The following is a 27,946-nucleotide window of genomic DNA, read 5'->3' as shown; positions in this document are numbered from 1 at the left end:
CTTGATTTGAAAGTGTATTTTTTCTATTCACATGTGTTTTCTTAGTTTGCACTTGTTTATCTAATTGCATGTTTTGCTGATTTGCACCTGTTTTTTTCTATTTGCATGTTTTGCATGTGTATTTTTTCTATGTGCATGTGTTTCTCCTATTTGCGTCTGTTTTCTTGATATGAAAGTGGTTTTTTGCATGTGTTGTTCCCAACTCGCAGTGCTTTGATCTCCCTCGGCCCCCGTAGCTTTATTCTGAAAACCCCCTGCCCGGAAGCTGGCTTGTTTCCGTCGCAGCTTTGACAGCGGCTCCGTTTTTTCTCCCCCTTCACCTCTTTGCTTTCTTTCTTCCTCCCTCTTTCTTTCTCTCTCTCTTTCAAAACGCCTTGCAGCCCGCGTGTGCGTGCGTGCGTGCGTGTGTGAGTGTGTGCGTGCGTGTATTTATTTATTTATTGATGCATCTCATGTCCAAGCACCGAGCTCTCTCGTCCTAGTCGCTCCTTCCAATGAGAAGACGGAAAAGATGGAGCTGCACATTTTAGAGCACAGCCTGAAAGTGGCGAGCATAGAGAAGGAGGGGATCCAGGTCTGCACGCACGCTTTAATCAAACTCGCCTTCCTCGCCTCCAGGACACGGTACGTAACTCCCCCACCCAGGGGCTGACATGTCGGATCCCTCCGCTGTCCCCCCCTTCCTTGCTCTCCATGTCCCCCTCCTCCTCTCCCCTCCCCTGGGGCTCTTCTGGGCTTCACGTCGCATGTAAACTGATGCCGGAGGGTCGCGGGGACCCGTGTGTCTGCGGTGGGGGGGTTTGCGGGGCTCGTCCGGGCTGCGGCCGCGGTCCTGCGCCGGGGTTCAGGCTTAAATCTGCAGTTTCCCCAACGCGGTCTGGTTTTCGGAGTGTGTCGCCGGTCTCCAGGCCCATCCTTGTTTGTGTGGGTCATTTTGTAGCTGTGTGTGTGTGTGTGCGTGAGAGTGTGCATGAGAGAGAGTGTGCATGAATGTGTGTGAGAGTGTGCATGAATGTGTGTGTGTGTGTGTGTACGTGACAGTGTGTGTATGTTGGCTCCTGTACTTATTCCTTTGTGAGGACCATTTTAACCACAGACCCTACAAGTGAGGACATTTTGACCGGTCCTCACTTTTACCAAGGTCTGTTTGAGGGTTAAGACTTAGTTTTAGGTCAGGGTTAGACATTTAGTTTGAAAGGTTATGGGCTAGGGAATGTATTATGCCAATGATTGTGTGTGTGTGTGTGTGTGTGTGTGTGTGTGTGTGTGTGTGTGTGTGTGTTGTGTGTGTTTGTGTGTCCGTCTCTATTTCAACCACATCTGACAAACTTGAATCCTGCACAATAAAGTTCATTCACTGCCGTTCTCCGCCTCAGGAAACTCTCGTTGAAATAGTCCAGGCGGAGAAATGAAAAACAGACGTTTGCACTTGTTCTCTTCGGTCTAATTATTAATATCAGCCTGAGAAAGTGAGTTCACCTCACAAACACACCGGCTGTTTCCTCCACCGAGCTGTTTGAGAGCCTCTCGGCCTTCAGGTGCTGAGATTTGACGCGAGAAGTCGACCCACCCGTGTTGTGTTGGAATGATTGTCGTCCTCAGGTGATGCCAACGACTAAATCCTCTTGGTCTCTACAACCAAGTCCAGTTCCCTTCAGTTTAGTCTGGAATAGCCAGACTGGAGAATGGTCGAGCTACAACGATTATCGTTCTACTATTGGTCAAAAACACTTTCTTTCAAGCAATTAAATTTCACTTGAGTTGTGTTAAGGCCAGGATTCAGTGATGTTGTTTTTTTTAGCGGAACACGTGGACGTTAGATAAATATCAGCTCGTCGTGGGAATTTAGGATTGAGCAAAGATGTCACGTTTTCTCTCAAGCTGGTTTCAGACATGTACCGAAGTCTGGACATTAAACGTACCGGAAATTTTCCCATAACACAAATGTCTAAATCAATTTTCCTGACAAAATGTCAGAAAAATGTTGGGGAAATTGCGTTTCAGCAGGAGAAACACTAAAGACTCTGATAGTGAATTGTTGCCTCATTTAAGTTGCTGTCTTCTTGCTCATTTGTATTTATATAAGATTTGAATGGGGAGATAAGTACATAAAAGATAATAATATATGCTAATACTACTATTAATAACAATTATTATACAAACAACACCAATAATAATATGTTATTCCAACTCTCCATGTTTCTGATACTCGATGCCCTGGATGTATAAAGCTGTCACTCTCTTAATTCTACATTATATTTATTATAATAGTATTAAGATCTGAAGATATTTTCCTCATGAGAAAACTTCGGCTTGTTAACTCGCATCAACAACTTTCAGCCTTAATTAGTTTTCTGTCGAAGTTTTTAATGACTTTTTAACTTTTCTGCTGACGATAAACCTAATTGTAGTTAATTTAATGAACTTTTCTAAATACTCCCTGTAAATGCTCCGTGATCTCCCCCTAACAAAGACTCGTATGCCGAATCTCTGCAGTGATTTGCTGTTTCATTGTTCCTCTGGGTGGACGTTGTCAAAGTAAGTCATCGTGTATTGCTCATAATGACATGATCGTGATTAGAGGAGTATTATCAGCCCGGGCACAAGACAAAAAGATCCAGCTCTCGTCATCCCAATGTCCTCGCTTTACAAAAACACACTGAGAGTCAAAGTGACACTTGACAGCTCATTTAATTCCAAGAGAAAATGCTGCTGTTCCCATAGAGAGCTCTGCTCGGAGTCTTTCTGTTATTACCCCATCACTCTTCACACCTTTCAGCCAAATATGAAGTGCGAGCATTCAATGGCCCGGCCTGCAAAGAATGTGATTATCACAGGAGTGTTGTGCGCGGTGTTTTTCCAGCGCGCTGCTCTGCACACTGTGCCTCAGAAAGTCTGCTGGACATGATGTCAAGCTGAAAGAAAAAACAATATCCCAAACGGCCACAGAGCATTTTTGTTTTGGTAAATTTAATCTTGTCAAACAGCCTCAGACACACACACACACACAAGGATAATTGTGACACAGTATTTTAGAAAAGGGTCTGAAACAAAATGGATTCTGTCATTTGAAAAGGAAACAGTGGATGTCATTTGAAAATGTTCAATACCATCGAAAAACTGAAACCTGTGTTTTGGTACTGATATGAAATTATACTTGTATTATTATACGTATCTCAACTTCCTCCCATTGTATGAAAAATGAACAAAAAACTCAATATAGTATCTAGTTTTTGGTTTGTTTGTTTATAAGCAAGTTTACACAAAAACAAGGATTTCCATGGAACTTGGTGTAGGGATGCAGTTTGCGTCAGGGATTTATTTTATTTTTTTTTACCATTTTCCTATAAATAATTAATGGAACCTGATGAAAAAAGGGGAGTGATAAATATAAGTGTGTGTAATTTGGTGCAGCCAGATTGAATTGAATGGGTCTGTTGTGATTTAGCAGAGGGATTCTGATGCTCGATATAAACCCTCGATATCACAGCCCCACAACTGAATCACTACTGCACTGACTCTGGTTCCAAATGACGTCATCAGCACAAGATGGCAGCGTCCATATCAAACACATATGTCATCCATCTTTATGTACAATTTTTTTTTTTTGAAATCATGAATTCATATATTTGACCCCTCTCTCTCTTTCTCTCCCTCCCTTCCAGATGCAAGTTCTTCAGTTTGACGGAGACTCCGGAGGACTACACCATCATCGTGGACGAGGAGGGCTTTAAAGGTGGGCCCTCGCTCTGCAGGTCTTTAGCGTCACTGTGGCAACCATAGATCGGGGACGGCAGGAAGAAGAGATCACATTGTGCAATCTCTGATTCTCTCCGGTTCCACGTATCTTCTTCTGCCAATGTTTGAGCACTCTTTGTCATTATGGACGTGAGGCAGAGCGGCTGCTCGCGGTGCTTTGTGGTCGGCTGAGTGACTGAATCCATGTCATTACACACCCTCTTCCAGGGTGACCCTCCTCGGTTACCCTGGAGACTACAGGCTGTTTGTTGCGTAACTGGCTCAGGTATTTTCTACTGGTGACCGGCTCTGAGTGGGTCTGTGCCCGTTCTCTATTCAAACTTAACTATGAAACATTTATTCAACTTTGAAAAGAAACCGAATATGGACATACATTATTTATCAGGGATAATTGAGGTGCACTTAGTACGAGGCTATAAGAATATTCTTAAAAACTGAATTAGCTTTCTAATCTGGATCAGCTAACAATTATTTTCATTTTTTGATTATTCTGCTGATTATTTTTTCAATCAACTAAACCTCTGAAAGTTAAGTTTGCAGACATTTAATATTCAAACAACTAGAATCAACAGTTTGGCTTCAGTTTAACTCACTCAGGTTCATTATAAATACAAATGTGTGTCACTGCCGCTGTGACTAAAGTGTACTTTGTGTGTTTCTACTTCAGTTATTCCAATATCAGCAGAAATCACCTCTTCTCAAAGTGTATTTGCTTTGTTGTCTGTCTGTTCCCAGAACTGCCCCAGTCGGAGCACATCAGCGTCGCCGATGCCACGTGGTTGGCCCTCAATGTGGTGTCAGGGGGCGGCAACGCCTCCAACTCGCAACCCATCGGGGTCACCAAAATCGCCAAATCGGTCATCGCACCGCTGGCCGACCACAACATCTCTGTTTTCATGCTGTCGACGTATCAGACGGACTTTATTTTGGTGAGTGTGGATGATAATAATCCAGGATGATGTTTGCAAACCTCTTCAACATGATCACAGAACATGTACATGGTTTGTGACGGTCAAAGCTGTCGATCCGTTTCTATAGCTTCAAATAACTGATTCAAACCGAACTTATCTGAAACACGACCACTTTGACATACATCCGTCTGATAAGAACTACCTAAAATAACGGAAAACGTCAGAAGATTGTATTTTTTGTGTACTTTGACTTTGTAGTTTGGCCCATATCCTGTCCACTAACATGGAGGAGCTGAGGTTTATGACCTATAGTGCAGCCAGCCACCAGGGGGCCATTGAGATGCTTTGGCTTAACCTTCTGGGTTTAAAGGGACCACTCATCCATCTTTAAATACAGTTTGTGCACAAGACATGAAAGGAATTTAGATGAAATATGTTAGAAACTCAAGGTAAAATACAGTTAAATGCACCATAGATTTGATTTAAATAGTAAAACGAAATAGAAGATTAAAAAAAGACACTTAAATAGAATAAAACCAGGGAATACAAATCTAATTTCAGTTGTTATGGAAATATTTGGGACAAGATTTTATGATGGCATCAAGTGTATTTATCTGTATGTTCAGTGAAAACCTGGGTAATGGATGAAATTGAAAATTAGATTTTCTTATCGCCGCTTCACAATAAAAGCCTCCCTGGTTTTCACCGGTTGAATGCTTTTAATGTGAAGCTGCAGGAGGGTAAACAAACAGTAATATACAGGTTTCTATACTTTACATACATCGAGATTTACTAAATTACTAATGTAAATATATTGAATGAAACGAAAGGGAAGTGGTTTTGTGTTTGCAGGTTAATCGTGTGTGTGTGTGTGTGTGTTTTAAGTGTTTTCAATGTGGTTCAGAGGAAAAGCTTTAAAAGCCACATTACGTATCTGTTACACAACAACTGGCAACACAACTGTTTGTGTCCGAATGCCTGACGCGAAAAAAGCAATAACCTTGGATCGAATGCAGCTTCCTCAGCCCCACTTCCTTTTGATTTAGGAAGAAATCCTCTCCCACACCGAAGCATTTTCTGCTACAGGGATTCTTTTTTTTTTATTGCCTTGCTTCAGTGGAAAAACAAGGTCTGCTGAACAGCTCTGGCATGTTTATGAAAATGAAAGAAAGCAGAAAAAAAAACCTGTGTGGACGTTGATAATCTGTTACATAAAGGGGATCAGCAGCTCAGCCTCTTTCTGGAATTCCAGGTATCATACTCCCGTCTCTGCGCCGGCTGCTCCCACCCATAATCCTAATTATTGGTGGTATTAGATTTTTTTTTTTTTAAAGAGGCGAAGCCCTGCTGGGTTCACACCCATCAGGTGTCCCACTGTGTGGGGTTGTGTTACAGAGCAGGAGACAGAGCAGGAGACAGAGCAGGAGACAGACAGCTTAAGATGTGTGGGGTTGTTTTGTTTTTTATTCCCAGGATCCTTTGTGTTACATAAAGCGGTAAAGCTGACCCCAATGATGAATGCACTCATTTAGACGGAGCATTAAGTTTCTGGACTGAGGGAAGCCGCTTGGAGCAGCCACACACACACACACACACACACACACACACACACACACACACACACACACACACACACACACACACGGGATGAAAACAACACTCAAGATCTTTATCCTTGATGTAAAGCGTTAACACATTATAGGGTTAGCCGTTTTTAAAAGTGTTTTTATTTTGTGTTTTCCGTCGTCAGGTTCGAGAGCGAGACCTGCCGATGGTCATGCACACGCTGTCTTCCGAATTCACGTTGCTGCGGGTGGTCAACGGCGAGACTGTTGCCGCGCACAATCTGGGAGTCACCAACGGATTTGTAAAGCCTAAACTCGGTACGGTGTGAACGTGTATTTGTGTGTTTTTGTATCGAATCTAATTATGAAAAGCAGGACACAACTCAAACTGAACCTCAATCCAAACAGATTAAATATTGATTTACTGTGTCACAGTAAAGATGCTTAAACAGAAGATTTTAAAACTCAATAGTGTAAACAACTGAATGTCATTTTGAATTTAGAAATACAGCATGATAGAGTTTTGTGTTCATTCAACAGTGGGAGTGAAAAGGAACAGAAGCTGTGAACCAAACGGTTTCAAGTTGAAAACACAATCCAAAGCAAATAGCAAACTTATCTCGGTTTAATTCTGGTTGCCAGGCCTTGTGCAGCTCCAATATTAATACTTTGTTACTAAACTAATCTTTTGACCTTGGAAATAACTGTTGTAGACTCTCACTCATCGTGAAGCACATTTCAAACGGCCACAGTTTTCACCAAAGAGATAAAGAGAAGAACAAGAATAAAATAAAGTGCTGAAAATGAAATGTGTCTTTTGGAAGAGAACATTTAATTATAAAAGGGAAACTGGTCCAAAGCTTTGCAGCTGCTGTATTAAACCTGGACCAGTGAACAACCAGACAAAGTTCAAACCTTCTTCTACTTGTTGGTTTTTAAGTTTAGCTCTAAAAGTTCATTCTTGACCTTTTTGATCGCAGCTTTCCAAAATGTAACGAGACTGAATGTTTGTTATTTCCACGTAGACTTTATCTGCATATTTCTCACGTATCTGTTTCCCTGCTTCGTGTTTTTAATCTTGGTTTTTTTGTTCCTCAGTGCCCCGTCCCATCATTCACCCTCTATCTAGTCCCAGCAACATGTTCTGTGTGACCAGCCTGGACCCGGACACTCTGCCCTCTGTAGCCACCCTGCTCATGGACGTCATGTTCTACTCTGGAGGGTAAGAACCTGCTCGTCTTACTTTAAACATACAAAAGGACTTTTAATTGTGTTGTATTCATCTCTGAGCTGAAGATGAAAACGATTGAGAACTCACGGATCTGTTAAGTTTGAACGCACGAGTGAGTTGTTGGAGAGAAGATTAGTCTCATAGGAACAACAATGAAAGAAATCCATTCATGTTTGTTTTCAGCTTTTATTCCCTGAAATACAAATTCAAGGAAACTCATCGGCTTCACATCAGTTTTCCCATGAAAAGTTATCCTCTTGACCTCCTTAATCTTTCCTGATCGAAATCTAGGTTTCACGTTTGATGTTTGATGTGGTTAAAGCAGGATGGACACTCGGTTCTCTCAGTTCTTTAAACCCCTGCTTTCCTCTGAAGGCAGCAGGACACATTTATTGATGAATCTGCAGCTTCTGATTGGAAAAAGGTGTCAGACGTCATCACCTCTTTTCCATTTTTATTTTGGGCCAAATGTTGGGTTTTGTCTTATTGTTAAAAAAAGCGTAACTGCAAACACACTTTACGATATAATTGAGATCCAGTAGAATTAAAACTTATGTAAGATTCGAATCCTTTGCTTATTTAAACGCCCTCAACAACATGTTTGTGTTGTTTACTTCGATGTTTGTTGCACGAGTTACATAAACAAAGAGCCACAGCTTCTGCCTCTGGCTGTGGATTTGTGGTTGTGTGTGTGTGTGTGTGTTCCGGTCGTGCTCTGCACCATCCAAACAACAACAGCATGATTTCCTGGAGAAGCCTGGTTCCTTGTGTTGCTGTGGTCATGCGTCACAGAGCTTCGAGTCCACTGATGCGACTGAGAGCAGATTTATTGATCCCTGTTCCACCTCAGCCCTTCTACACTCAGCATGCAGGTGCCCACACAGTCTGTGCACCACAGCACCTGTGAGATTAAATCAGGACCATGTTCATTAAGAGTTAACTTTATTTTATGTTTCTCGTCTGCGTTTGTCTGATAGTTTGCAGGATTATGTAAAAACTCCTCGACCGATTTCCATGAGATTTTGTGGAGAGTTGGGACAAAACCTGTGGATCATTCTGTGGATTCTTTAACATTGTGACGCATTTCTAGATTGGACCGTACAGTGTGAGCTCATAAACCGCGACCTTTTGTCTTTTCCATTTCTAAAATCGCAGCATGTATGTCCATCTTAGGGCTAGGGTCAGTTATCCTGGAAAAGCTAGCGAGAGCAGGCTACTCTTACATCCCACCCCTTCCCCATGGCCGCCTCGTCAAAGTTACACACGAACAAAGTTAGGCACTGACCACTGACTTGTCCGTGACTCGCTCGCTAACTTCTGCTCTGCCTAAGTAGTGTATCTCTTCTTGAACACTCAGGTAGGCACGCAGGCAACGTACCAACACAACCTTTAAGTGAGGCTGGTCCGACAAACATGTGATTTCTAGTCCCACTGACCTCTGTCCTTTCCTCCTCAGCCCCAAAGAGCCCGGAGCATCGAGTGAAGACTCCAGCCACATCCGCTTCTTCTCCTTCTCCCTGATCGAGGGCTACATCTCCCTGGTCATGGACGAACAGACGACTCAAAGGTTGAGAACGGAAAACCCACCTGTGACGCAACAGCACCTTCATAACGCCGCCGTGTCATTAACCAAGCTCGTCCTCTCAAGACGTGGTTTCCTCGTAGCCGGGACTGAACTGGGACATAATGTTTATGCGGGGGAACAAATTTATGATTGTTGTTTAAGGGAGCGATTAGTTTGTTGCTAAGCAATAACGGAGCAGTCGGGCGTCACAGCGGGTTTTCAGTCTGACTCATTTATTCTCCGCTGCGTCCCGCTCTTTTTCACAGTACAGTCTAATTAAGCAGAACGGCTATAAGGAACCCGAGCAGCTGCAGACCCCATGTGGCCGCTCCTCCATTAGCACATCTGATCGTCCATTCACAAATGAGGGGTCCCTTTAAAATGGGTCAGCCGTGACTTAAAGGCATTTGGAGGTGAAACAGTAATTGGACCAAACTTTTTATTAAATGAAGTTAATATTTTGATAGAGCAGCATGTAGGTCAGCGTTGTTTACGTAAGATCTAATGTGTTGCCTTAAAGGAATAGGTCACCCATTTGATTCTTATTATTCAGAGAGTTGGACAGAGTTTACCTGCTGCTCCTCGTGTGTGTGGGAACGGTTAATTGTAGCTTCTCGTGCTGCACGTCGTCCACACAGTCTCTGTTTCTGAGGTTTGTTAACTAAGAGGTGCTTTGACCCACGAGGACACAGAATAAAGACACTTTAAAACCTCAGCAGTGTTTAAAAACTCCCCTGAAACCTGAGGGTTTTCTGAAGAGCTGTCAATGTTTATATAAACTTACATTTCTCAGCCTCTGAAGCAGAAAGAGACATTAAATAACAATATTTGACAGCTTAACGATTTGTCTTTCATTGTAAATCGTTTACGTTTCCCTAAACATTGTGTATATTTAAAAAAAACATCAACAAAGCTGGTAAACTCGCCATGATTCCTCTTCCTCTTCTTCTTCCTCCTCCTTCTCCTCACACGCGTCTCTAACGACTGAGCCTCGCGTAAAATTATACATTTATTGCATCTTATATTAAAGAAAAACAATCTTTTTTGACCCGTTTTATTTCCTTTTGTTTTCTTCCAGGTTTCCAAACAACGTGCTCTTCACCAGTGCTTCTGGTGAACTTTGGAAAATGGTTCGTATCGGGGGACAACCTCTAGGCTTCGGTGAGCAAACTTTCCCTTTCTTTACGAGAAAGGTTGCTTAGGTGAAACTAAATCAGCCCAGAAAATCTGAATCTGTAATTTTTTCTTTCTGCAGACGAGTGCGGCATCGTGGCTCAGATATCAGAACCACTGGCAACAGCCGACATTCCAGCGTACTACATTAGCACCTTCAAGTTTGACCACGCCCTGGTAAGAGAGGATAATAACCCCTTAAATGTTCTGTAGGATTAGTGGATCTTCTAAAAATCAATTCTCCATCATTTTGACAGCTAATTTGTCCATGCAACCACAAGACATTCCAATAAAAACAAAAACAAGAATAAACATAATTTATACAGCACCTCTGAAGACACAGCTACAAGTTGCTCTACGAGTTAAAACGAAGAATTGATAAATATAGAAGTGATTGACAGCCCTGATATCCTGACCAGGACGGATCCTCCCTGTTTTCTCCAGGTTCCTGAAGAAAACATCCAAAGCGTGATCGGAGCTCTGCGGACCGAGAGCGCGTCGCAGTGAAGGGAAACCACGGGAAACGAGCGTTTTCACAAGTCACTTAGTTCAAACGTGTATCATGTCCAAAAAGTGCCAAGAGTGTATCGGCGGACGACTGAGGACGGGCTCCGCGAGAAGGAAGAGGTGTAAGCACAGAGTGAGGGTGGAGTTAGTTGTTTTTCTTTCTGACAGTGTGATGGGGATGATGCCTTTTTGTTACTGGATCATTTTATGGGTTTCTTTACCCTCACTCCTTCTTCGTTTCTCCTCCACTGCTCTGGTAGTTTTAGTTTTTACCCCGACTGACTTTCTTTTCCTCTCTAAAGCTGCTTATTCCCACTCCCTGACCCTCGTGAGCACCATACTGTATTAGTTACAAAATTCCTCTGATGGAAGGATGACGAATGTACTCTGAAAAAAAAGAACGAGATATATACATATATAAATATATGTGTGTGTGTATATCTCGAGTTCTCAATTTCTCTTTTTGGTTTGGTTTTGTTTTTGTTTTTCCACAGGTCATTTTTCTCAGTGCCAAGATGTTTGATGCCTGATTTGATGCCTTTTGTCAAAATACTTTACATGTGTGCAATTGAAGGAGACAATTTGGGCGTTGACAGGCGTTATATGGTTTGTTTGGTTGTTGTTGTTTTTTTTTTTTGCTTTCATTAGCTGCTGAACATGTTTTAATTACAGAAAGTAGACTGTCAGACTTCAGAGGTTAAATTCAGTCGCCTCGTCTGGTGAAACATGAAGTGAATCATGAACTCGATGAGAAATTCATCTTTTAGTGCTTGTGTAAGTTTTATTCTTTCGCACTGTGAGCAACTTGGTCCGCACAGAATCTGCAGAATGTACCGACGCAGGTTTTAAACAGACAAATCGATTGTTATTTATCTATGGTTGATTTTTAATTGATTCTAAGCTAGAAAGCACAGGTTGTGCACAGTTGCACTTGATTAGTTCATTAAAAGATTATTTAATGTAGGAAAAAAAATAATCAATGAAGTGTTTGATGTTTGATTTAATCATTTAATCTACTTAACATTTTGGCAACATGCATATTTTTAACATTTCTCTTTTAGGGTGTAAATTAAATCCAGATAGAAAGTAGAGGATCACACCAGCTGTTAATGTTCTGACCTGTGAGTCATCTTTTTATTTTCAATCAGCGTTAACTCCCGGGTCAATGACGTCGAACATGAATAAGAAATGATTGCTTATGCTTAGCTTAGCATAAAAAACAGGGAAACCGTCGCCTGGCTTGGTCCAAATGAATAAATAAAATACAACTACAGGCAAAAACTCTACAGAAACTAACAAATCTTTTCATTAATCTCAGCACTAACAAATGTAAAATCAATATTTTCTGTTTTACAGGCTCCGTTTACAGAATTCTCGATAACGTTGAGTTTCTGGAAAAAAAAGAGATTTGTTCATCAACAGACGATTAACACAACGTTAAAGAGTTCAACGCTTTTTTTAAAAAAAAAAATCGATCGAGTTGCTCACGGTGTGAATCCGCAGTAAGAACCTGACGATACATCCCATAATGAAAAATGTTTGCATCAGCCATGATAAAAAAAATTACTGAGCCACTTTGATAGTGTACTACAATAATGACGAAGCATAAGCTAAGGTTCACACAGGGCGGGGGGGCGTTGAAGCCGCCTCTCCCCCCCCTGCCCCACCCAGTCTGCACTTTAACGCAGGTTCACCCCCGCAGGCCTGCTGTCATGATGTGAAAACGGAGGGAGGGAGGGGGGGGCGATTAACTTCAGAAGGATTCTGTCCACATGGGGAGTTTTCTGTTGGTCTTAAGCATTTGGTGATAATGTTTTTTTTCGTTTCTTATTCTTTCATGACACCTTGCACCTAACAGCAACCGTTCTCCTGACCAGTACCGATCAGCAGAACCCATATTTATCAGTGTTAATACGCGAGGAAGGGACATTTCTTCTGACTCCATTTCAAAGAAAAAAACGTCTAAAGCTTTTCATTTGGAGCTTCTTGTGTGGAAAATAAATAAATAAACAAGCTTCTTTTTTTGAGCTTGACACGTGTTCAGTTTTTTTTTGTTTTGTTTTTCAAGTGTCTGTACTCCGCTAGGTGCTGTCACACTCCTTTGATCCTGATGTGTTCTTTGATCACTGTGTTCTTCAGCGCTTCCAGATTAAATGTGAATCCGATTATCCAGTCAAACTTCTTTGCATTAGCCATAAACATAAAACTACACGAAGATATTATCTATGGGTTTAATTTCTGCAAGTTTATTTACGGTCATAAAATGTAATTAAATACACTAAGGTTTGTAACGACCATATTATTATAACTATTAAATTTGTAGAGCGTAAAGGGCTTTTCAGGGTCAACACACAAACCATGTGCAACATTCAAAGATTATACAAATGATGTAAATAATGAAATGTGCATTAAAAACATACATATTATACATAAACAAACAAACTATTAATACACATACAAGCAAAAATACACAACAGAAGTAAAATCTATCAGTTAAATCATTTTGATTGAAGCAACAAATTCACTGGGGACATATGAGACATTTCCACCATCAGCAGCGTTTTCTTCAGACGTCCACAGAGGCTGAGCCGTCACATGGTTCCTAATGGGCCGATGTGCATGAGCGGTCACATCACTGTTCCTCTGGAATGTATGAACCATCTGGAAAATCTGAAATTTGAACACGTTTGATCCTGAAATCCACAAACACTTGGTGTTAGAGTCACGACACCTCGGCTAATCCCGACTTTATCTCCATGACGTCCGATTCTATCTCTGAACCTGAACTCAGGGAGAAAAGAAACAAGAAGCCTGCACCTGATTAAAACCAAAGGAAACAACACAACTTTAGACTTTGGCACGTCTTGTATGAAGGTTGACATGTTGTCCACAGGGAGGCGCTAGAGAGAGACTGGCTGCAGCCTCTGGGGACCATGAACATAGTCAATTTCACAGCCCATTGGATTGTAATCGCTTTAATAAACCTGGGATTTTTAAAACATTATCAAAGATAAACAACCTCTTGGGAAAACTGTTCCAACGTCTGACTTCTCATTTCCACTGTATTCTCTATATGCAAAATAAAAAAATCTCTGATTTAATTGGAATTTATTCTCAACTGTTCTCTTTACATTTCCACTTTGAAGAGAGATTTGCATATGGAGAGTAAAGAGGAAATGTTGAGATAAAAACTCTTCATATCATGAAACAGTTAAGTTTTTTGTAAAGTGCATATCAAGAACAAAGTCCAAATGTTCATTACCTGATTTAGTTCAACTTTATTCTCAAAATTTCAAATTTAGACTTGATGGTTTCACTTAAATTAAAAAGTTGTCCTCTTATTTTGTTCTACTTTTTTATACATCTCGACTTTGTTGTTGACAATTTTTCCCTCAACATTTCCACTTTGCTCCCGATTTGCAAAACGAAAAAGTGTCTCAATTCTACAACTTTATTCTCTAAATTCAGAATGAAAGAAACCTCTTCTCATGTTTTATTTCTGCCCTGATGCTCCTCTGCACCTCTCGGAGGAGGAGGAGGAGGAGGAGGAGGAGCTGTTCCAGCTGCAGCCTCTGTGAGGAGCAGGGTCAGAGGAGCACACATGTTAAGTGTTTTCTCTTATCATGATCATCTATCTTCTTACATAACCTCCCTGCAGCTGAACCCCTGCAGCTCACTGCTCTGTCACCGAGGCGTTCGCTCACCTCTCGCTTCCCACTCACTACAACTCAAAGTGAAGACTCCAGTGGAGCCACGTGCATTAAGGAAAACATCTGATCCTGCTGATGCGTCACTCGTCACAGAGGGAAATCTTCACCCACAGACCAGACAAACCTTTACGAGTCAGTGAGTCAGCGTTTCATCCAGACAGAGAACAACAACAATCACACTGTGCCGCCCACTGGTGTCACATTACAAGGGTTCTGCATATGGAAGCTCCAACCTTACACTAACATGGAATCACACGATGTCTGTTTGTCACATCCTCAATCACTGAGGAACTAAAGCTCTGTCTTCACCTGAAAGTCACTTTGACGAGAACCTAAACTCAATGTCCACTTAGTGTCTTCTGGACACAATATTTTCCAGGTTAGGTTTTAAACCCGTTTGTTTGTGAGCAGCATGAAGCAAAAACTCCTGGACCACAAAACATGGTGAAGGATGAAGAACCCATTCAATTCAGAGCAGATCCAAGAATATTTTATATAAACATTACTTTCCTTATAGGAGATCGGACGTGTAAATGTGAAGAATAAACTTGAAATTCAAAGGATTTTAGTCAAACTTTTAAGAATATAACAAACTACTAAAATAAGATGTTTACAGCTGTTTGTTTGTTTGCAGGATTACACAGAAACTACTTAACTTGGAATAACCCAAGGAAGAAGTGTTAGTTCTAAAACATAAAACCTTTCATGGTATAACACATTTGTCTTTGTCCAGTGTGGCAGCATTAGGCTTCCGTACTCCAGCCCCATTAGATTGACCGACCAATGAGAAGTCGGTCGAACAGCGTATCGACCAATAGCCCGGGAGGCTGCAGCCCGAGTGGGTTTTATGCTCGATCAGTAGCTTTGTTACAAATACACTTGCCTTCTCTCTGAGGGCCCTGAACCTGTCACAATGATGAATGGCCCAAAGTTACAGGAGCTCAGAGGGGGAGAGAACAACAGCAACAACAGACCAGAGCTACAGTCACTGAACTGGAAGAATGAAAGTGTCCATCAACCACAACCGGCTGCGTTTGATATCAGGAAATCACAGTTAGAGATCAGATATTTAGAGATGAATATATAATGCTACAGCTCCTTTAACTTCATCTATAACATTAACACCTTAGGATGTAAAGTGCTTGGAGATCACGTAGGTTGTGATTGTGTGATTGTCTTCAGTCTGTGGACAGAGGTGCACGTGTCTTCTTCTACGTCCTCAGGTCAACCACAGGTGGGTAGATGGTGTCTGTGTCTGCCCGATTAAAAAAAAAGCTCATTCTGTGATTTGAAACTTATTTTGTCGTTTGCAGTTAAATAGTGAAAACACGTCCAGAACCCAAAGTCTTGAAATGTCTTTATTTTCTACGACCACATATTTGATCAAACATGAGAATAATTTAAATTTGTTCACACTTCACATTTGAAAAATGAATGAATCAGTAAATGGAATCATCCTTTCAGCTGTATTTGTTCATAAGTAACTGTCCCGTGTGACCTTCATGCAGGAGGAAGTGAACCACGTCGCTGACCCTGTAGAATCCACAGCTCCACTCGCCTCTTGACGTCACCACAGGACGGAGCCGCCCGAGGGGCCGTCGCCTGTGGAGAGCAGCTGCCTCCGAGACCCCACAGTCAAACCCTCCGTCGGCTCCCTGAGGCGACCGCGACTCCAACATCCAGCCTGTTCCACCGCTGCTGCTGGGCAGGAGCTCACAGGAGGGACTTCACCAGCGCCACCATGTGGTCAACACCACAGGCTACATCCACCACTGAACCCGGCACAGTCACCTGAGAGAGACATGACACAACTTAGGGGAGGAACGGGCAGTTTGCTTTGTTTTCTGAAAGTGTCTGAAGCCGTTTTCAGACATGAACTCTGGAGGAAGAGATTTCAGCTGCATGTTTCTCTCTTCGCTTGCAGGACTAAACGGTGTCATCTTACCCTCCACGGGAAGAACTGGTCGTCTCTGCTCCCGATGCCCAAACAGCCTCTCACATTCTTCCCCCAGACGAAGAGCTCGCCGCGATCTGCAACGCAAACCATCAAACATGAGCGCGCTGGGAGAGCGAGCGCCCGCTGAGCCTCGACGCGGAGCAGCTGCAGCCGGGAACCAGCTCTGTCTTTTTAGGAACCATCATCTCTTCATGAGTCACATGGAACATGAGGATGGAGAAAATAACAACAACCCAGATTCATAAGATTCCTGCAAATGTCTTACTACTAAAAGCCTTGTTGTTTAACCCAGTGGTTCCCAAGCTGAGGGTCGGGAGGGGATCCTGAGACGTTTTCCAGAGACAAATACACTGTTAAAGTATTATAGTTTATTATATTATTATTAGAAAAGTTGTATTTACCCCCATATGACTCAACATTCTTTGTATGTCTGAACCACCTGCAGCGACCATGAGGGTCTCAAGTCCTCAGGCGGTTATTTTGAGGGTCTGAGAAGTTCGGGAACCTCTGGTTTAACCAGTAACTACGAGACAAAGAACTAAATAAAATATGACGGATTGTATTTTAAAATGTAGTAGAATAGGAGCATTAAGGACCATAAAATAGCAATGTACATAAAGTACAATTATACTTCGAGTGCAGTACTTCTACTTAGTTGTTTTCCACCATCGCCTAAACCTAAAAGACAGAACATTGATTTTAAGAATTTGATGTTTAATATTCATGTTGTTTGTTGCTTTAGAGTCCGACTAATAAAAACTGGCTAAAAGGATTTTCCTTTTTCATCGTCCAGTTTCAGTCTCATTTTAGATTCTTGGTTCAGAGCCATAAACAGACGTCTCCCCAGACATCTCCACCTCACAGCTCAGACCGGATGAGACTGAATGACTTTGTGGTTTATGAGATTTATGTTTCTATCTTTTATCCTTGCAGGAAAAGAAAAAACACGTAGCTGGCATCAGTAAATCTCATCTCACTTTATGCAGCTTCAGATAAAGTGGACACGTCTTCCACTGGTGTCTGAGGAAACTCTAAAAGTGACCATACAAACTTGTTCTCACCCGTTACTGCAGCGAAATGTGAGAGGCCGCATCTGATCCTGGTGACGGCGACTGACGGGCTGAACTCTGAGCGTCCAAACAGCGCGGAGGGAATCATCTCCGGGGTCGACGATTCTGAAAGCTGTGGTCCTTTTCCAAGAATCCCATATCCCCAAACAAACACCTCTCCCTTATCTGACGAAAACAAATAAATAAAAGACAGAGACGTAGCTCGATATTAGGAGCAGGATATTCAGTGAAGACATCTGGACTCATAATGGGAATAAAAAGACACCAGAGAAACCAGGACTGTGATCAATGATGCCAGCAAGAGTCAGTGAGTGGAGTCGCACCTCTGATGCCAAAGTGAAAACTGACTTTAAGGGAACTTCAGTTCTGGAAAAACTGTTTATCGTCAGTCGACCTGACGGCTGTAAAGGTCTCAGGTCTCTGGAAGCTGCAGCTGATTCAAAGTGCTGCTGCTCAGGTCGTCACTGACACAGAGGAAGTGGATCATATTGGTCCAGTTCTGAGATCTTAACACTGACTTCCTGTCAAAGAATCAGGTCTAGCACACGTCTGCTTTCTGTCCCAGACTCTAAACTAAACAAGGAGAAGCAGCGTGAAGTTTTCATGATCCACACATGTGCAACAGGCTCCCCGAGAGGTTCAGGTCTGTTTACACGTGGAGTGCACGTTTACATTAATGCACACGTGTTCATGCGCCTTTGTATAAACTGACCGTTGAGAATAGCCACCTGCGTCCCGCCACACGCCGCCTGAACCACCTTCCCGCAGCCTTTCAGAGGAAGACGCCGAGGAGAGTTGATCTGTAACACGAAGATTTACAGGAGTTGAGTGAGAGAATATCTGGTTGAGTTTTCTTCTGCTCCCGTCTTGTACGGTGGCCGAGACGTCGCACACAAGTGCATCAGCGCAAAACACGAATGCCAAAGCCACAACAGAAGTGTGAATGAAGTGTTTGTTTTCTTCTTACTGCCGTCAAGTGAGCCGTCGTTTGGGAAAACCCAGTCAAGCCAGTTGCCACTTAAAATGTGATGCTTCTTATTTGAGGTGCTACGGCACAGGTGCGTGTTTCTGTTTTCACAATTTGACGCCTCACTCGACGGCATTAAGTAACTCTGCTTGTTTCCATGACGACATACGTAGTCGCACTCTTCCGTTGAGGCCTTTGCGCTCGTGTTGCGGCTTCGTGGTTGTGTCTTACGTTAATGCACTTGAGTCGTATTCCCAAACATTGTAGTATTATTTATCTCGTATATGATGTATTTGACCCCGAAAGCCGAATGCATGAACAAAAAATCCCTCTTTTCATGTGGTTTCTTTTATATCAAAATGTTGAACGTCACATCTGTAAGTATTTGCCGAGTGCTGTGAACTGAGGAGCCTGGAAAAGACCGTGTGACAGATGACTGGCAGGTGGAAACAGAACCTAACTGAGCCATCAAGAGTAAAACAAACCTCTCAGCATCCGTTCAGAGGCCAGACTCAAGTGTATGACAACATTTCAGAAGACAGAATGTGACGCCTTCAAGTGGTCGACACCTCTACCAGCTGGATGTCAGGTCTCCTCACCTGTGTGGCTTCCGTGACCGAGGCCAGCTGCAGGTACTCGGAGTTGCCCCAGCCGTACAGCTGCCCGTCTCTGGACACGGCCAGGCTGCAGTCTCCGTACGTGTTGACCTGCTGCACCTCAACACCGGCCAGATCCCCCCCCACCTCCACTGCCCCGGAGCTGACGCTGTGGTGACCCAAACCTGGAAGACGAGGAAACGGACGTGAGCAAAAGAGAAGTTTGTAAAAACCCTTCACATTTATTCCTATTCATAGAATAATCAGTGGGACAGTAAAGAAAACATGTATCATTTGGCTCTCAATGTTTACAGGTGCAGGGGGGAACATTTACAAATTTGCTATATTTGCTAAAACTGTCATTATGATCTGAAAGTTGTACAAGAGACAGATAATATTAGAAATAAACGCTTGTTCCTCTGGCTCCACTTGCAGCTCGTAAAGCAATTTGGAAGAATTCAAGGCTTTTTAAACAACCAAGACCCAGACCCACAAGGAGTCAATCACTGTTTGTGAACTGTCTCCATGTTTTTCCTGGTTGCGTGCACAGCGGTGGTGCAAGGGGGGATTTGGAGACAGTTTTGAACGACAGCGGAAAGGGGAGGAGGGGTCTGGATCGTCACTTTCTCTCTCTACCCTAGTTTTAAAACCCTACTGTCTGCAGCCGACTGTGTCCAATATAAAAATAGTCACGGTTTTTGAGAAGAGCACTGACCCGTCTGTCCGTCTGCCCCCCATCCACACGCAAACACCTTCCCAGTCTCGGTGAGGAAGAGGCTGTGGTCCTGCCCACATGCCACCTGGAAGAGAAGAGCTGCATCTTCAGTGACCAGATAAAGACCAGAGAGGTTAGACTCACATTTAGTTACATCAAGTGTAAATTTAAAGCTATTTTCACACATAATCTGCAGAAAATGTCTGGAAAATTGGGTCCAGACAGTTTTTCCTTTCACATATGAAGAAAACAGCAGGAGATTGTTCTGGCCAGACATTTTCCAGACATTCTATTATTATGTCAGGAAAAACTGAAGTGTAATCTGGCTAAAATGAATCTGTGAATAATCTGCATGTGTATATTTGTGGATCCAAAGGTGCGGAACAGGAACAAGAGGATGAGACGTGCGACAGTAAAATGTTCAGGAAAAGGCTGCGCTCACCTGGGTGACCCTGCTGTCGAAGCCTTTTATCTTGTGAATGATGTGACTGCCGCTGTTTGAACATGAGACAAGAGGAACAACAAATCCATCATTCGAGGTTGTCAGCATCTCGGAGGGAGTTCACATCCTTCTGTGCTTCACTCGTCCTTTAACATCCCTCTTGCTTTTACAGAAGTACAGCTCACAGATAAACAATACATTCAACCATTCATCAGAACCACTGGTTTGTTTGCTTGTTTTTCAGCAGGATTTTGCAGAGTCTACTTAAAGGAAGCTTCCAAACTTGATAATGAGAAATGGACCAAGAAAGAACTCATACATTCTGTAGCATATCCAGGAAATTTGTTCCACTCTATTGAACTTATTGACATTTTTCCCTGTGACATTCTTTCAATTTCCTGGAGGATGTGACGAGAATCAGAAGCGGCCCGATGAAACATGTGACTCAGCAGCAGCAAGTCTGTGCTGACGTGTTTGAGGACCCACCTGTAGACTTCATCTTCAACTATCCTCCTCCCACACTGGCCGTACGCGTTGTTGCCCATACTGAAAACTTGGGAGAGAAAACAGAGAGCAGTCAGTTATCAGGGGCTGATGGTTAGTCATGAATCCTCTGGTGTGGGAGGCGCGAGTCTCTTACCCCCCTCTTGATCCGTGAGCACCAGGGAATGAGCTCGGCCACAGGCGACCTGGATCACTCTGGTCTGTAGAGGCTCGACGAGAGGCAGAGCCAGAGGGGACGGCTCCAGGACGTAGTCGTAACTCCGATCTGCAGACAGGGAGGGAGGAAGTGTTGGGATGTGATGAAACACTGGAATTTAGCTCCCAAAAACTGTATATGACAATAAAAGGTCTTCATCAGTCAGTGTATTTACTACAGTATGTGTGCCTGGCCCCTTTCTGTACATTAGTTCACTCTATGGTCACTTGGAGGCAGCAGGTCCAGCTGGATCTCGTGTTGATATAAAAATACAAACTTCTGCAGCTCTAAACTCTAAGTTTTGAAGCAGGTTAAGCAGAGTGAAGTGAAGCAGTGTTTCCGTGTCATCGGTCCTGGTTCCCTTACGGCGGCTGTGCTGCGTGCGCTGGAAGCCCAGCTGAGAGTCCGTGTTCAGGCCCATGGCCCAAAGCTTGGACGCGTCTTTGGTGGAGGAGGCGATGATGGTGAAGCCGTAACCACAAGCAGCAGAGGAGATCTGCAACAGAAGAGGAGTTCAGCCTTCTAAAGGAGTTTCTGTCACAATTAAAATGAGTATTACTGTGGTTGTGGGTGAAATATTATCCACGTTTACAGTAGTATTATTATATGTAATTTTAACTGGATAAAACAAAGACAGTATCGATACTACTTGAATAAAAAGACAAGTACTGCTCACAAACACAAATAACTTCTGTTTTAAACTGGTCACTAGTAACTGCAGGTATTGACACTGAACCAGACTCTGTAGTCCGTGAGCAGAGGATGAAGTAAGAAGCTTCATCCAGCAGTTTTCTAAAGGGATGTTGTCACCTGCTCTGCGGTGTCCAGGCGATACGGAGTGAGCTGGTACTTCCTTGGGTTCTTCCTGCCGCTGTCCGGCACCACGAAGCTGGGGAGCCCCAGGGCCCCGGTGAAGCTGAAGCCCCACACGAACACCTTGTGGTTGGGCTTCCTGTGCTGCCCGACGTACTGGAACACCGGACCCCCGCTGCTTTTCTCCCGGGGTCGGAACGCTTTACCGACGGTCGCATAACCACAGACCTGAAGTCCTGTGGTCATCTGTCGAGAGCAGAGACGCACACAGGGAAGAGACATTCTGTAGAAAGACAAGAGACAGATTGAATTTAGGACAGATCTGAAACAAGCAATCGTTAAAAACACCTATTTTCAAAATAATATCATTACTATATTTATGACATGAATAGCCAGGTTTAAATACATTGAATGTATTACAGGTTATTTCTATGATTTTCAAATAAAATATATAAAAATGTACTTTATCATAAACTCTTATAGGTGTTTATCATTAGATTAAGTTAAAGTGGTGTAAGAAAAACAAAAAAATTGATAATTGCTGGCATTATTTTACATTATTACCAAGATAAATAACACATTAAAAATTAAATTAAACATTAAAGTAGAATAACCATTAAAAATCCATTGAATTAATCAATTGACTTTAGAAAATATATTTTATCTGGTTGTACATTTCAGCTTTAACAGACAGTCAATTGAATCACAACATATAAAAATATCTTTAACACGTTTTGTAATGCAGCCAAATTCCCTTTACTTTAACTGTCAATTTAACGATAGCTTAGTTTTACTCACACTAAATATAAAATACTGGAGCAACTAAAGACTCTAGAGTATTATAAGGATCTATATGTAAATTCGGCTTGTAGCTAACGTCTTCAATAGCTTTACATTTTATCTAATTTTCAATAATGTCCTAGTATTACAAGCTAAAGCTCGCTAACTCAAACTGGAACCAACATACTGATTAGAAGGTGAAAGGACCGTTATAAATGGAAATTAACAAAAAACAAGTGACGTGTAGTTTGTGTGAATGAAGCCGAATTGAAGAGAAGCTTCACATGATCAATTATATTTAATAAAACATGTCGTAGTAAGAAAATAATTCTGACAGAAGCCAGTTGAACATTAAATTGTCAGGAAGGTGAATTCAGTTTCGCTTCGTGTTCTGTCCCGCATGATGTCGCTGAACGTACCTTCCTCCCTTAGTGTCGTTGTGTGTTTCACAGGATGAGAAACAAACTGAAAAGACGCAGAAACAAAGAAGAAACTGTTCAGATGCGGTTCAGTGACATTGTCGCGTGTTTACTTTCCTGAAATCAATATTTACCCCGGAAGAGAAACAGCTGTTCTTCTGCAGTTCCTCCTCTGTGAAGAAGTATGTGGCGCCACCTACTGCCCTGGAGGACTGAACACATGGATTTATAGAGAATAGAAACATGTAATAAAAGTATATAAATAAATACATAGATAAATATACAAATAAATAAAGTACACGTGGTATAAAAAAATACAGAAGCAGGGTTACACATGTATAAGATATGTTTAAAACATGTATAAGAGATATTTAATTAGTGATTTCAGGTAAAAGAGTGAACTCACCAGCTTAATACTGTTTTTGTTGACTAATAGATTTAAAAAAATACTTTAAATAGTGATTTGAGTTTTAGAATAAAAGGTGAAAACCTCCTCTGTGACGTTTGAGGCCTAAACACAAGTGAATAAGAACGTGAGGCTACAAACTAACTCCCCCATTACATAATGGAAGAGAGTCACCAGTATGATGGAGTGAATATATATACATATATGTGTGTGTGTGTGTGCTGGATCTAAGTGGCCAATAATCTGCCGTGGTGTCAGATTAGAGCCCCTGTGGAAGTGGGTTAATGCTGCAGATCTGTCAGGTCACAGGTCGTTAACCTGCAGCAGCAGAGGGACGTGAAACGCACGATTTACGTTGAGCATGAAAACCTTTTACCTGTTTGTATGATTCAGGCTGTGAGAGACACTCGACTGTCGGCAGAGCAACACTCTCGAGGAAACTTTTACATTTATGTGAAACTGTTTATTTACCACAGAATAGGAACAGTAATTTAATTTTGTGGTCGTGTTCACAAAAGACTGCAAATCTAACAGGCGTCTGATGCATGTGCACTGACTGATATTGTCATTTTGACTGTTGCTGAAGGACATGAGACAGTAAACAAGATACAATACAATTCCAGCTGTAGGAGCCGGCCTTCCAGAATCATATATTTTAATTATTTTTTACTTTTTTATAGCTTTCAATTAGTTTTTCTTATAATTTGAGTTTCTTAGCTGCATTTTGTTTTGTCTCATTGTATTTTTTTGTCATTCTAATTCATTTCTATTCTCATTTGTGGCATTTCCTTCATTTTGATTATTGTTTTTTAATGTGCAATCTACTTTAATTTGGTTTGAACTTTATTTTCCTCTGTACAGCACTTTGCATTTGCTAAATTCTTATTATTCTTATTATTCTTATCATGTCAGACCAACCAATCTGTGGAACAGTCAAATCATTCAGATCAGACAGCGTCTTTTAAAAGTCGTGTGTAGTTTTATTCCACTCTGTTTAATGAAAGAATCAATGTTCTCTTGTTTTAACTGCTGTTCTTTTACATTATCTTTCTGCCCATTACATTTTAACTGTGTAAAGAAGAGTGGTAGATGGATGAAGTTTTTTCTAACTATTATTTAAAGCCTGTTGAGTCAAAAGGAGGATTTGTCCCCGAGCAGAGACACGAGGACATCAGGACGTTTTTGATCCAACTCCACTTTAGTTTGATTTTAATGTGACACAGCCTGGTATCATCCGTCCCGTCTAAAAGCAGGTATCCACAGAGAAGTGGACACAGTAATCCTTTAAGAGGATCAGGTCTGAGATCCGGGGGGGGGGAGGAGGGAAACAGGATCCACTAACTGTCTAACGTCGCCTCCACATGGTTTTTCTGTCATCACCGAACATGTGGTCGTTTTAAATGTGCTCAGATTCAGACACTTTGATGGAGTTTGTTCTTTTCTGCCTTTAACAGAACAGACACGGAGATGGAGGTCGAGGCTGTTGACGATCGTCGGGGGAGTTTTAGACATGAATCCTGACTTTGAGGTCGACTGAGAGGAGCAGGTGTTGAGGTAAAACACTGAGTTACTGAACATGATGTATTTTGTAAGTATCAGACTTTTAAAATCCCTGGGACCAGAACTGAATGAATCTGGATAAATCAACCCTGTGAACATGAGAGATTGTTTCGAATCAGAATCGTTTATATATATAATTGTTATTTACTCATGAGTAAAATAGCCTTTTTAAACTGACGTGCTTGTTTCTGATTTGGCTAACACTTTATTATAACCGTGTAATTTAGCATTCAGTGTGATTTAGTTCATAAAACGTTATAATGTAGTTTTAAGCAGATATATACACAGACTTTTAAAGTGTTTTTAAAGTTACAGTCGTTGCCATTAATTCAATTTGATATTATTACAACTGTGTTTATACATCAGCCTCCACTTCTAGCTGCTCACTGAGGACAGGATAGTAGTTGACAAATATCTGCGTATAACTATATCACAGGGTTTTATTAACTATTAATCACATGTTCACAGCTTCTAGTTTGAAGGTTTGAATGTCACATGCAGTGTTTCTCACTGGGTCAAAACAACTTAAAGATATAAACCAAGCTGCTGATTGTCCTTTATTCTAATGCAGCAATATGACCTTTGTTGATTTACAAATTAAATCCACATTGAAACGGACTCACGAGGACAAAGCACAATTAACAAGTCAGCTCCATCGTTTCCTCGCAGGACGCCATGGCCGTGCTGACGGTGACCTGCAGCCTGATTGGCTGGCTGTGCCTCTACCTGTTGTTCCGCTGCACCTTCGCTCAGCGGGGGCCCGAGTGGAGCTGTCGTCTGGTCACTTTGACCCACGGGGTCGTCATCGTGCTGCTGACGGCGTACGTGGTCTTCATAGATGGACCCTGGCCCTTCACACACGCAGGTCAGTGGAATAAAACACATGTACAGTTTATATTTATATACATATGTGTACGTTTTAACCCTTAGTGATAACATTAGGCCCCTGATAGTACTAACCCTTGTTTAAAAAATAGTTTAGTGAGATATATTTTAAGATGCATTTATAAACTTCAGGAGTCACAGCGATATCTAATCAATGAAACCTGTTTATCATAATTCCTTATTTCTATTCAAGTGAATCTTTTCAAAACTCGTTAATTCCTCATATCTGATAGTTTTCTCTTCAAAATATTTCAATAGCGGACAAAGACGGCAGTTGAAGAAGTAAATAAAGGAAATTCTTCTGATATTATTTTACATATGACACATTTTTTACTTTGTTGTTTCACTTACTCCAATGAATTCTGAGTCTGAGCAGGGGCGTTGCCACAGGGTAGGTGAACGAGGCCTTTGCCTGAGGGGGGGGCCCCGGAGAACGGCTGCTTATGGTTGTTTTAAGAAATACAACGATCATTATTTTTGAGGTTTGGTTGAAGACTGGAATGACGTGTGTGTGTTTGATGTGCACGAGACGGTGGTGGAGGTTTGCACTTTACTTTAATGGTTGGATGTGAGGCCCCCAAACATTTACTCTCTTATCTGACCCTCCTTCTCTTGCAGGTACGGAGAACACTGAGCTCCAGATCTTCGCCCTGTCCGTCTGCCTCGGCTACTTCTTCTTCGACATCGGCTGGTGCGTGTTCCACGGCACGGAGGGCCCCCTCATGCTGGCCCACCACGCCGCCAGCATCCTGGGCATCCTGCTGGCCCTGCTCATGGGGGTGTCGGCCTGCGAAACCTGCACCGTGGTCTTCGGCAGCGAGATCACCAATCCGCTGCTGCAGAGCCGCTGGTTCCTCCGGCGGCTGGGCCTGTACGACAGCCTGCTGGGCGACGCCGTGGACCTGCTTTTCATTTTACTGTTCGCCACCGTGCGCGTGGGGGTCGGCACGGTGTTGTTTTACTGTGAGCTCACGTCCCCCAGGACCTCGCTGGTGATGAAGCTGGGCGGCGTGGTCATGTATGGTCTGGCCTGGGTGTTCATGGTGGACATCGCCAGATTTGGCTTCAAGAAAAGCAGAACCAAGTATAAAAGGTGGAAAGAGAATCACAAGCTCAAAGAAATCAACACAGAGAAAGTGGACGGGTACGAGCGACTGAAGGCATGAAGTTCTTCAAAATGTGTGAGATGTATCTGATACACAGGCCTCTGCAGCTTTAAAGGTGCTAAATACTTAATAAGCAGCATTTATTACGAACCAGAAACTTCAATACAGTTACACTGAACATGATTTTGTAGTCAGGGTTTTCAAAATCACTGCAAATGAACAGGCTGCTTCTGGATTTCTAAAAGTCTCGTTACCCCCACATCACTGCAGATACTGTATGAGTTTTGACAGAGGAAAGTTATCTATTTAGAAGTGATTTAATTATGACTTCCATAAAGTTCAACTTGAGGTATTACTCTTATTCCCTGTAGCAGAGCTTCCTAAACTTCAGAGGCCCACATCCGGAACCATTAGCAGGACTGTAACAGAACACTTGAATAATCAAAATTAATCATGAAAATAAATAACTTTGCTTAACATTTTCTATTAAAAAAGAAATAAACCCAAATATTAGATCATACTTTATCAGACATATTTTAACGTCTTTTCATTTAGGTTTTTTTCCCCCCAGGCTACATATTTTGATGAAATTGCTAAATGGAATATTTTTTACATCCCAGTCTGAGGTGCACGTGCAATAACTCCAAGGTCCAACAATTATCTATCATCTGTAGTTCACATTTCTCATATGCAACTTAACGGTGCTATAGTTTCTTTCAGTGAACGAGTAACACAAGTTTTCCATCAGCAGAGATAAACCTGACTCGTTATTTATTTAGACTCTATTCAGGTGTTTTTGGTGTGTGTTGCATCACATGTGCTGCAGCAGGAGTTTCTGAATTTGTGATTCCTAACGTGGGAGTTGTGCAAATGTAATGAAGAATTTGAGAAAGTGTAACTGTTGTGTTGAATTTGTGGCAGAGATAGAAACAAGTATTTAACTGACTTTAAATTTACTGATGCACACGTGTGACTATTTGTTGTTCTGCACCAAAGAACCGTCATAAAACTCCAAAAGAAAGTAAACATTAGTGTAAACTAATGTGACAGTAACGTGATTCAATTTTAACATTTGTAAAACAAATAAAAGCTGCATGGAGACCCCCCCGT

The 27,946-nt window shown here is 42.0% G+C and overlaps 3 protein-coding genes across 3 annotated transcripts; 2 read left to right on the top strand and 1 right to left on the bottom strand.

Moving 5' to 3' along the window:
- Positions 1 to 258: 258 nt before the first annotated feature.
- On the top strand, positions 259 to 12,878 carry castor2 (cytosolic arginine sensor for mTORC1 subunit 2). Its single transcript, XM_035178640.2, has 9 exons — positions 259 to 624; positions 3,666 to 3,736; positions 4,495 to 4,688; positions 6,421 to 6,553; positions 7,334 to 7,457; positions 8,923 to 9,033; positions 10,109 to 10,191; positions 10,286 to 10,380; positions 10,648 to 12,878. Exons 1-9 carry the CDS (start codon positions 512 to 514, stop codon positions 10,708 to 10,710), a joined length of 987 nt encoding a protein of 328 aa, XP_035034531.1. The 5' UTR covers positions 259 to 511; the 3' UTR covers positions 10,711 to 12,878.
- A 2,884-nt stretch (positions 12,879 to 15,762) lies between these two features.
- Positions 15,763 to 23,085, bottom strand: rcc1l (RCC1 like). The gene is made up of 13 exons (XM_035179495.2): positions 23,014 to 23,085; positions 22,880 to 22,925; positions 21,678 to 21,963; positions 21,234 to 21,363; positions 20,808 to 20,936; positions 20,654 to 20,720; positions 20,168 to 20,219; positions 19,726 to 19,810; positions 19,014 to 19,195; positions 18,160 to 18,247; positions 17,439 to 17,612; positions 16,366 to 16,451; positions 15,763 to 16,211 (listed from the first exon to the last, which is right to left on the bottom strand). Exons 3-13 carry the CDS (start codon positions 21,960 to 21,962, stop codon positions 16,134 to 16,136), a joined length of 1,356 nt encoding a protein of 451 aa, XP_035035386.1. The 5' UTR covers position 21,963; positions 22,880 to 22,925; positions 23,014 to 23,085; the 3' UTR covers positions 15,763 to 16,133.
- Positions 23,086 to 24,614: 1,529 nt separating this feature from the next.
- tlcd5b (TLC domain containing 5b) lies at positions 24,615 to 27,739 on the top strand. Its single transcript, XM_035178857.2, has 3 exons — positions 24,615 to 24,839; positions 25,515 to 25,710; positions 26,349 to 27,739. Exons 2-3 carry the CDS (start codon positions 25,521 to 25,523, stop codon positions 26,894 to 26,896), a joined length of 738 nt encoding a protein of 245 aa, XP_035034748.1. The 5' UTR covers positions 24,615 to 24,839; positions 25,515 to 25,520; the 3' UTR covers positions 26,897 to 27,739.
- Positions 27,740 to 27,946: the final 207 nt, after the last annotated feature.

This window comes from Hippoglossus stenolepis, chromosome 15 (genome assembly GCF_022539355.2).
Source record: "Hippoglossus stenolepis isolate QCI-W04-F060 chromosome 15, HSTE1.2, whole genome shotgun sequence".
In the NCBI taxonomy this organism is placed as follows: Eukaryota; Metazoa; Chordata; class Actinopteri; order Pleuronectiformes; family Pleuronectidae; genus Hippoglossus; species Hippoglossus stenolepis.
The sequence above is the reverse complement of the archived record's forward strand: the minus strand, read 5'-3'. Positions and strand labels throughout refer to the sequence as shown.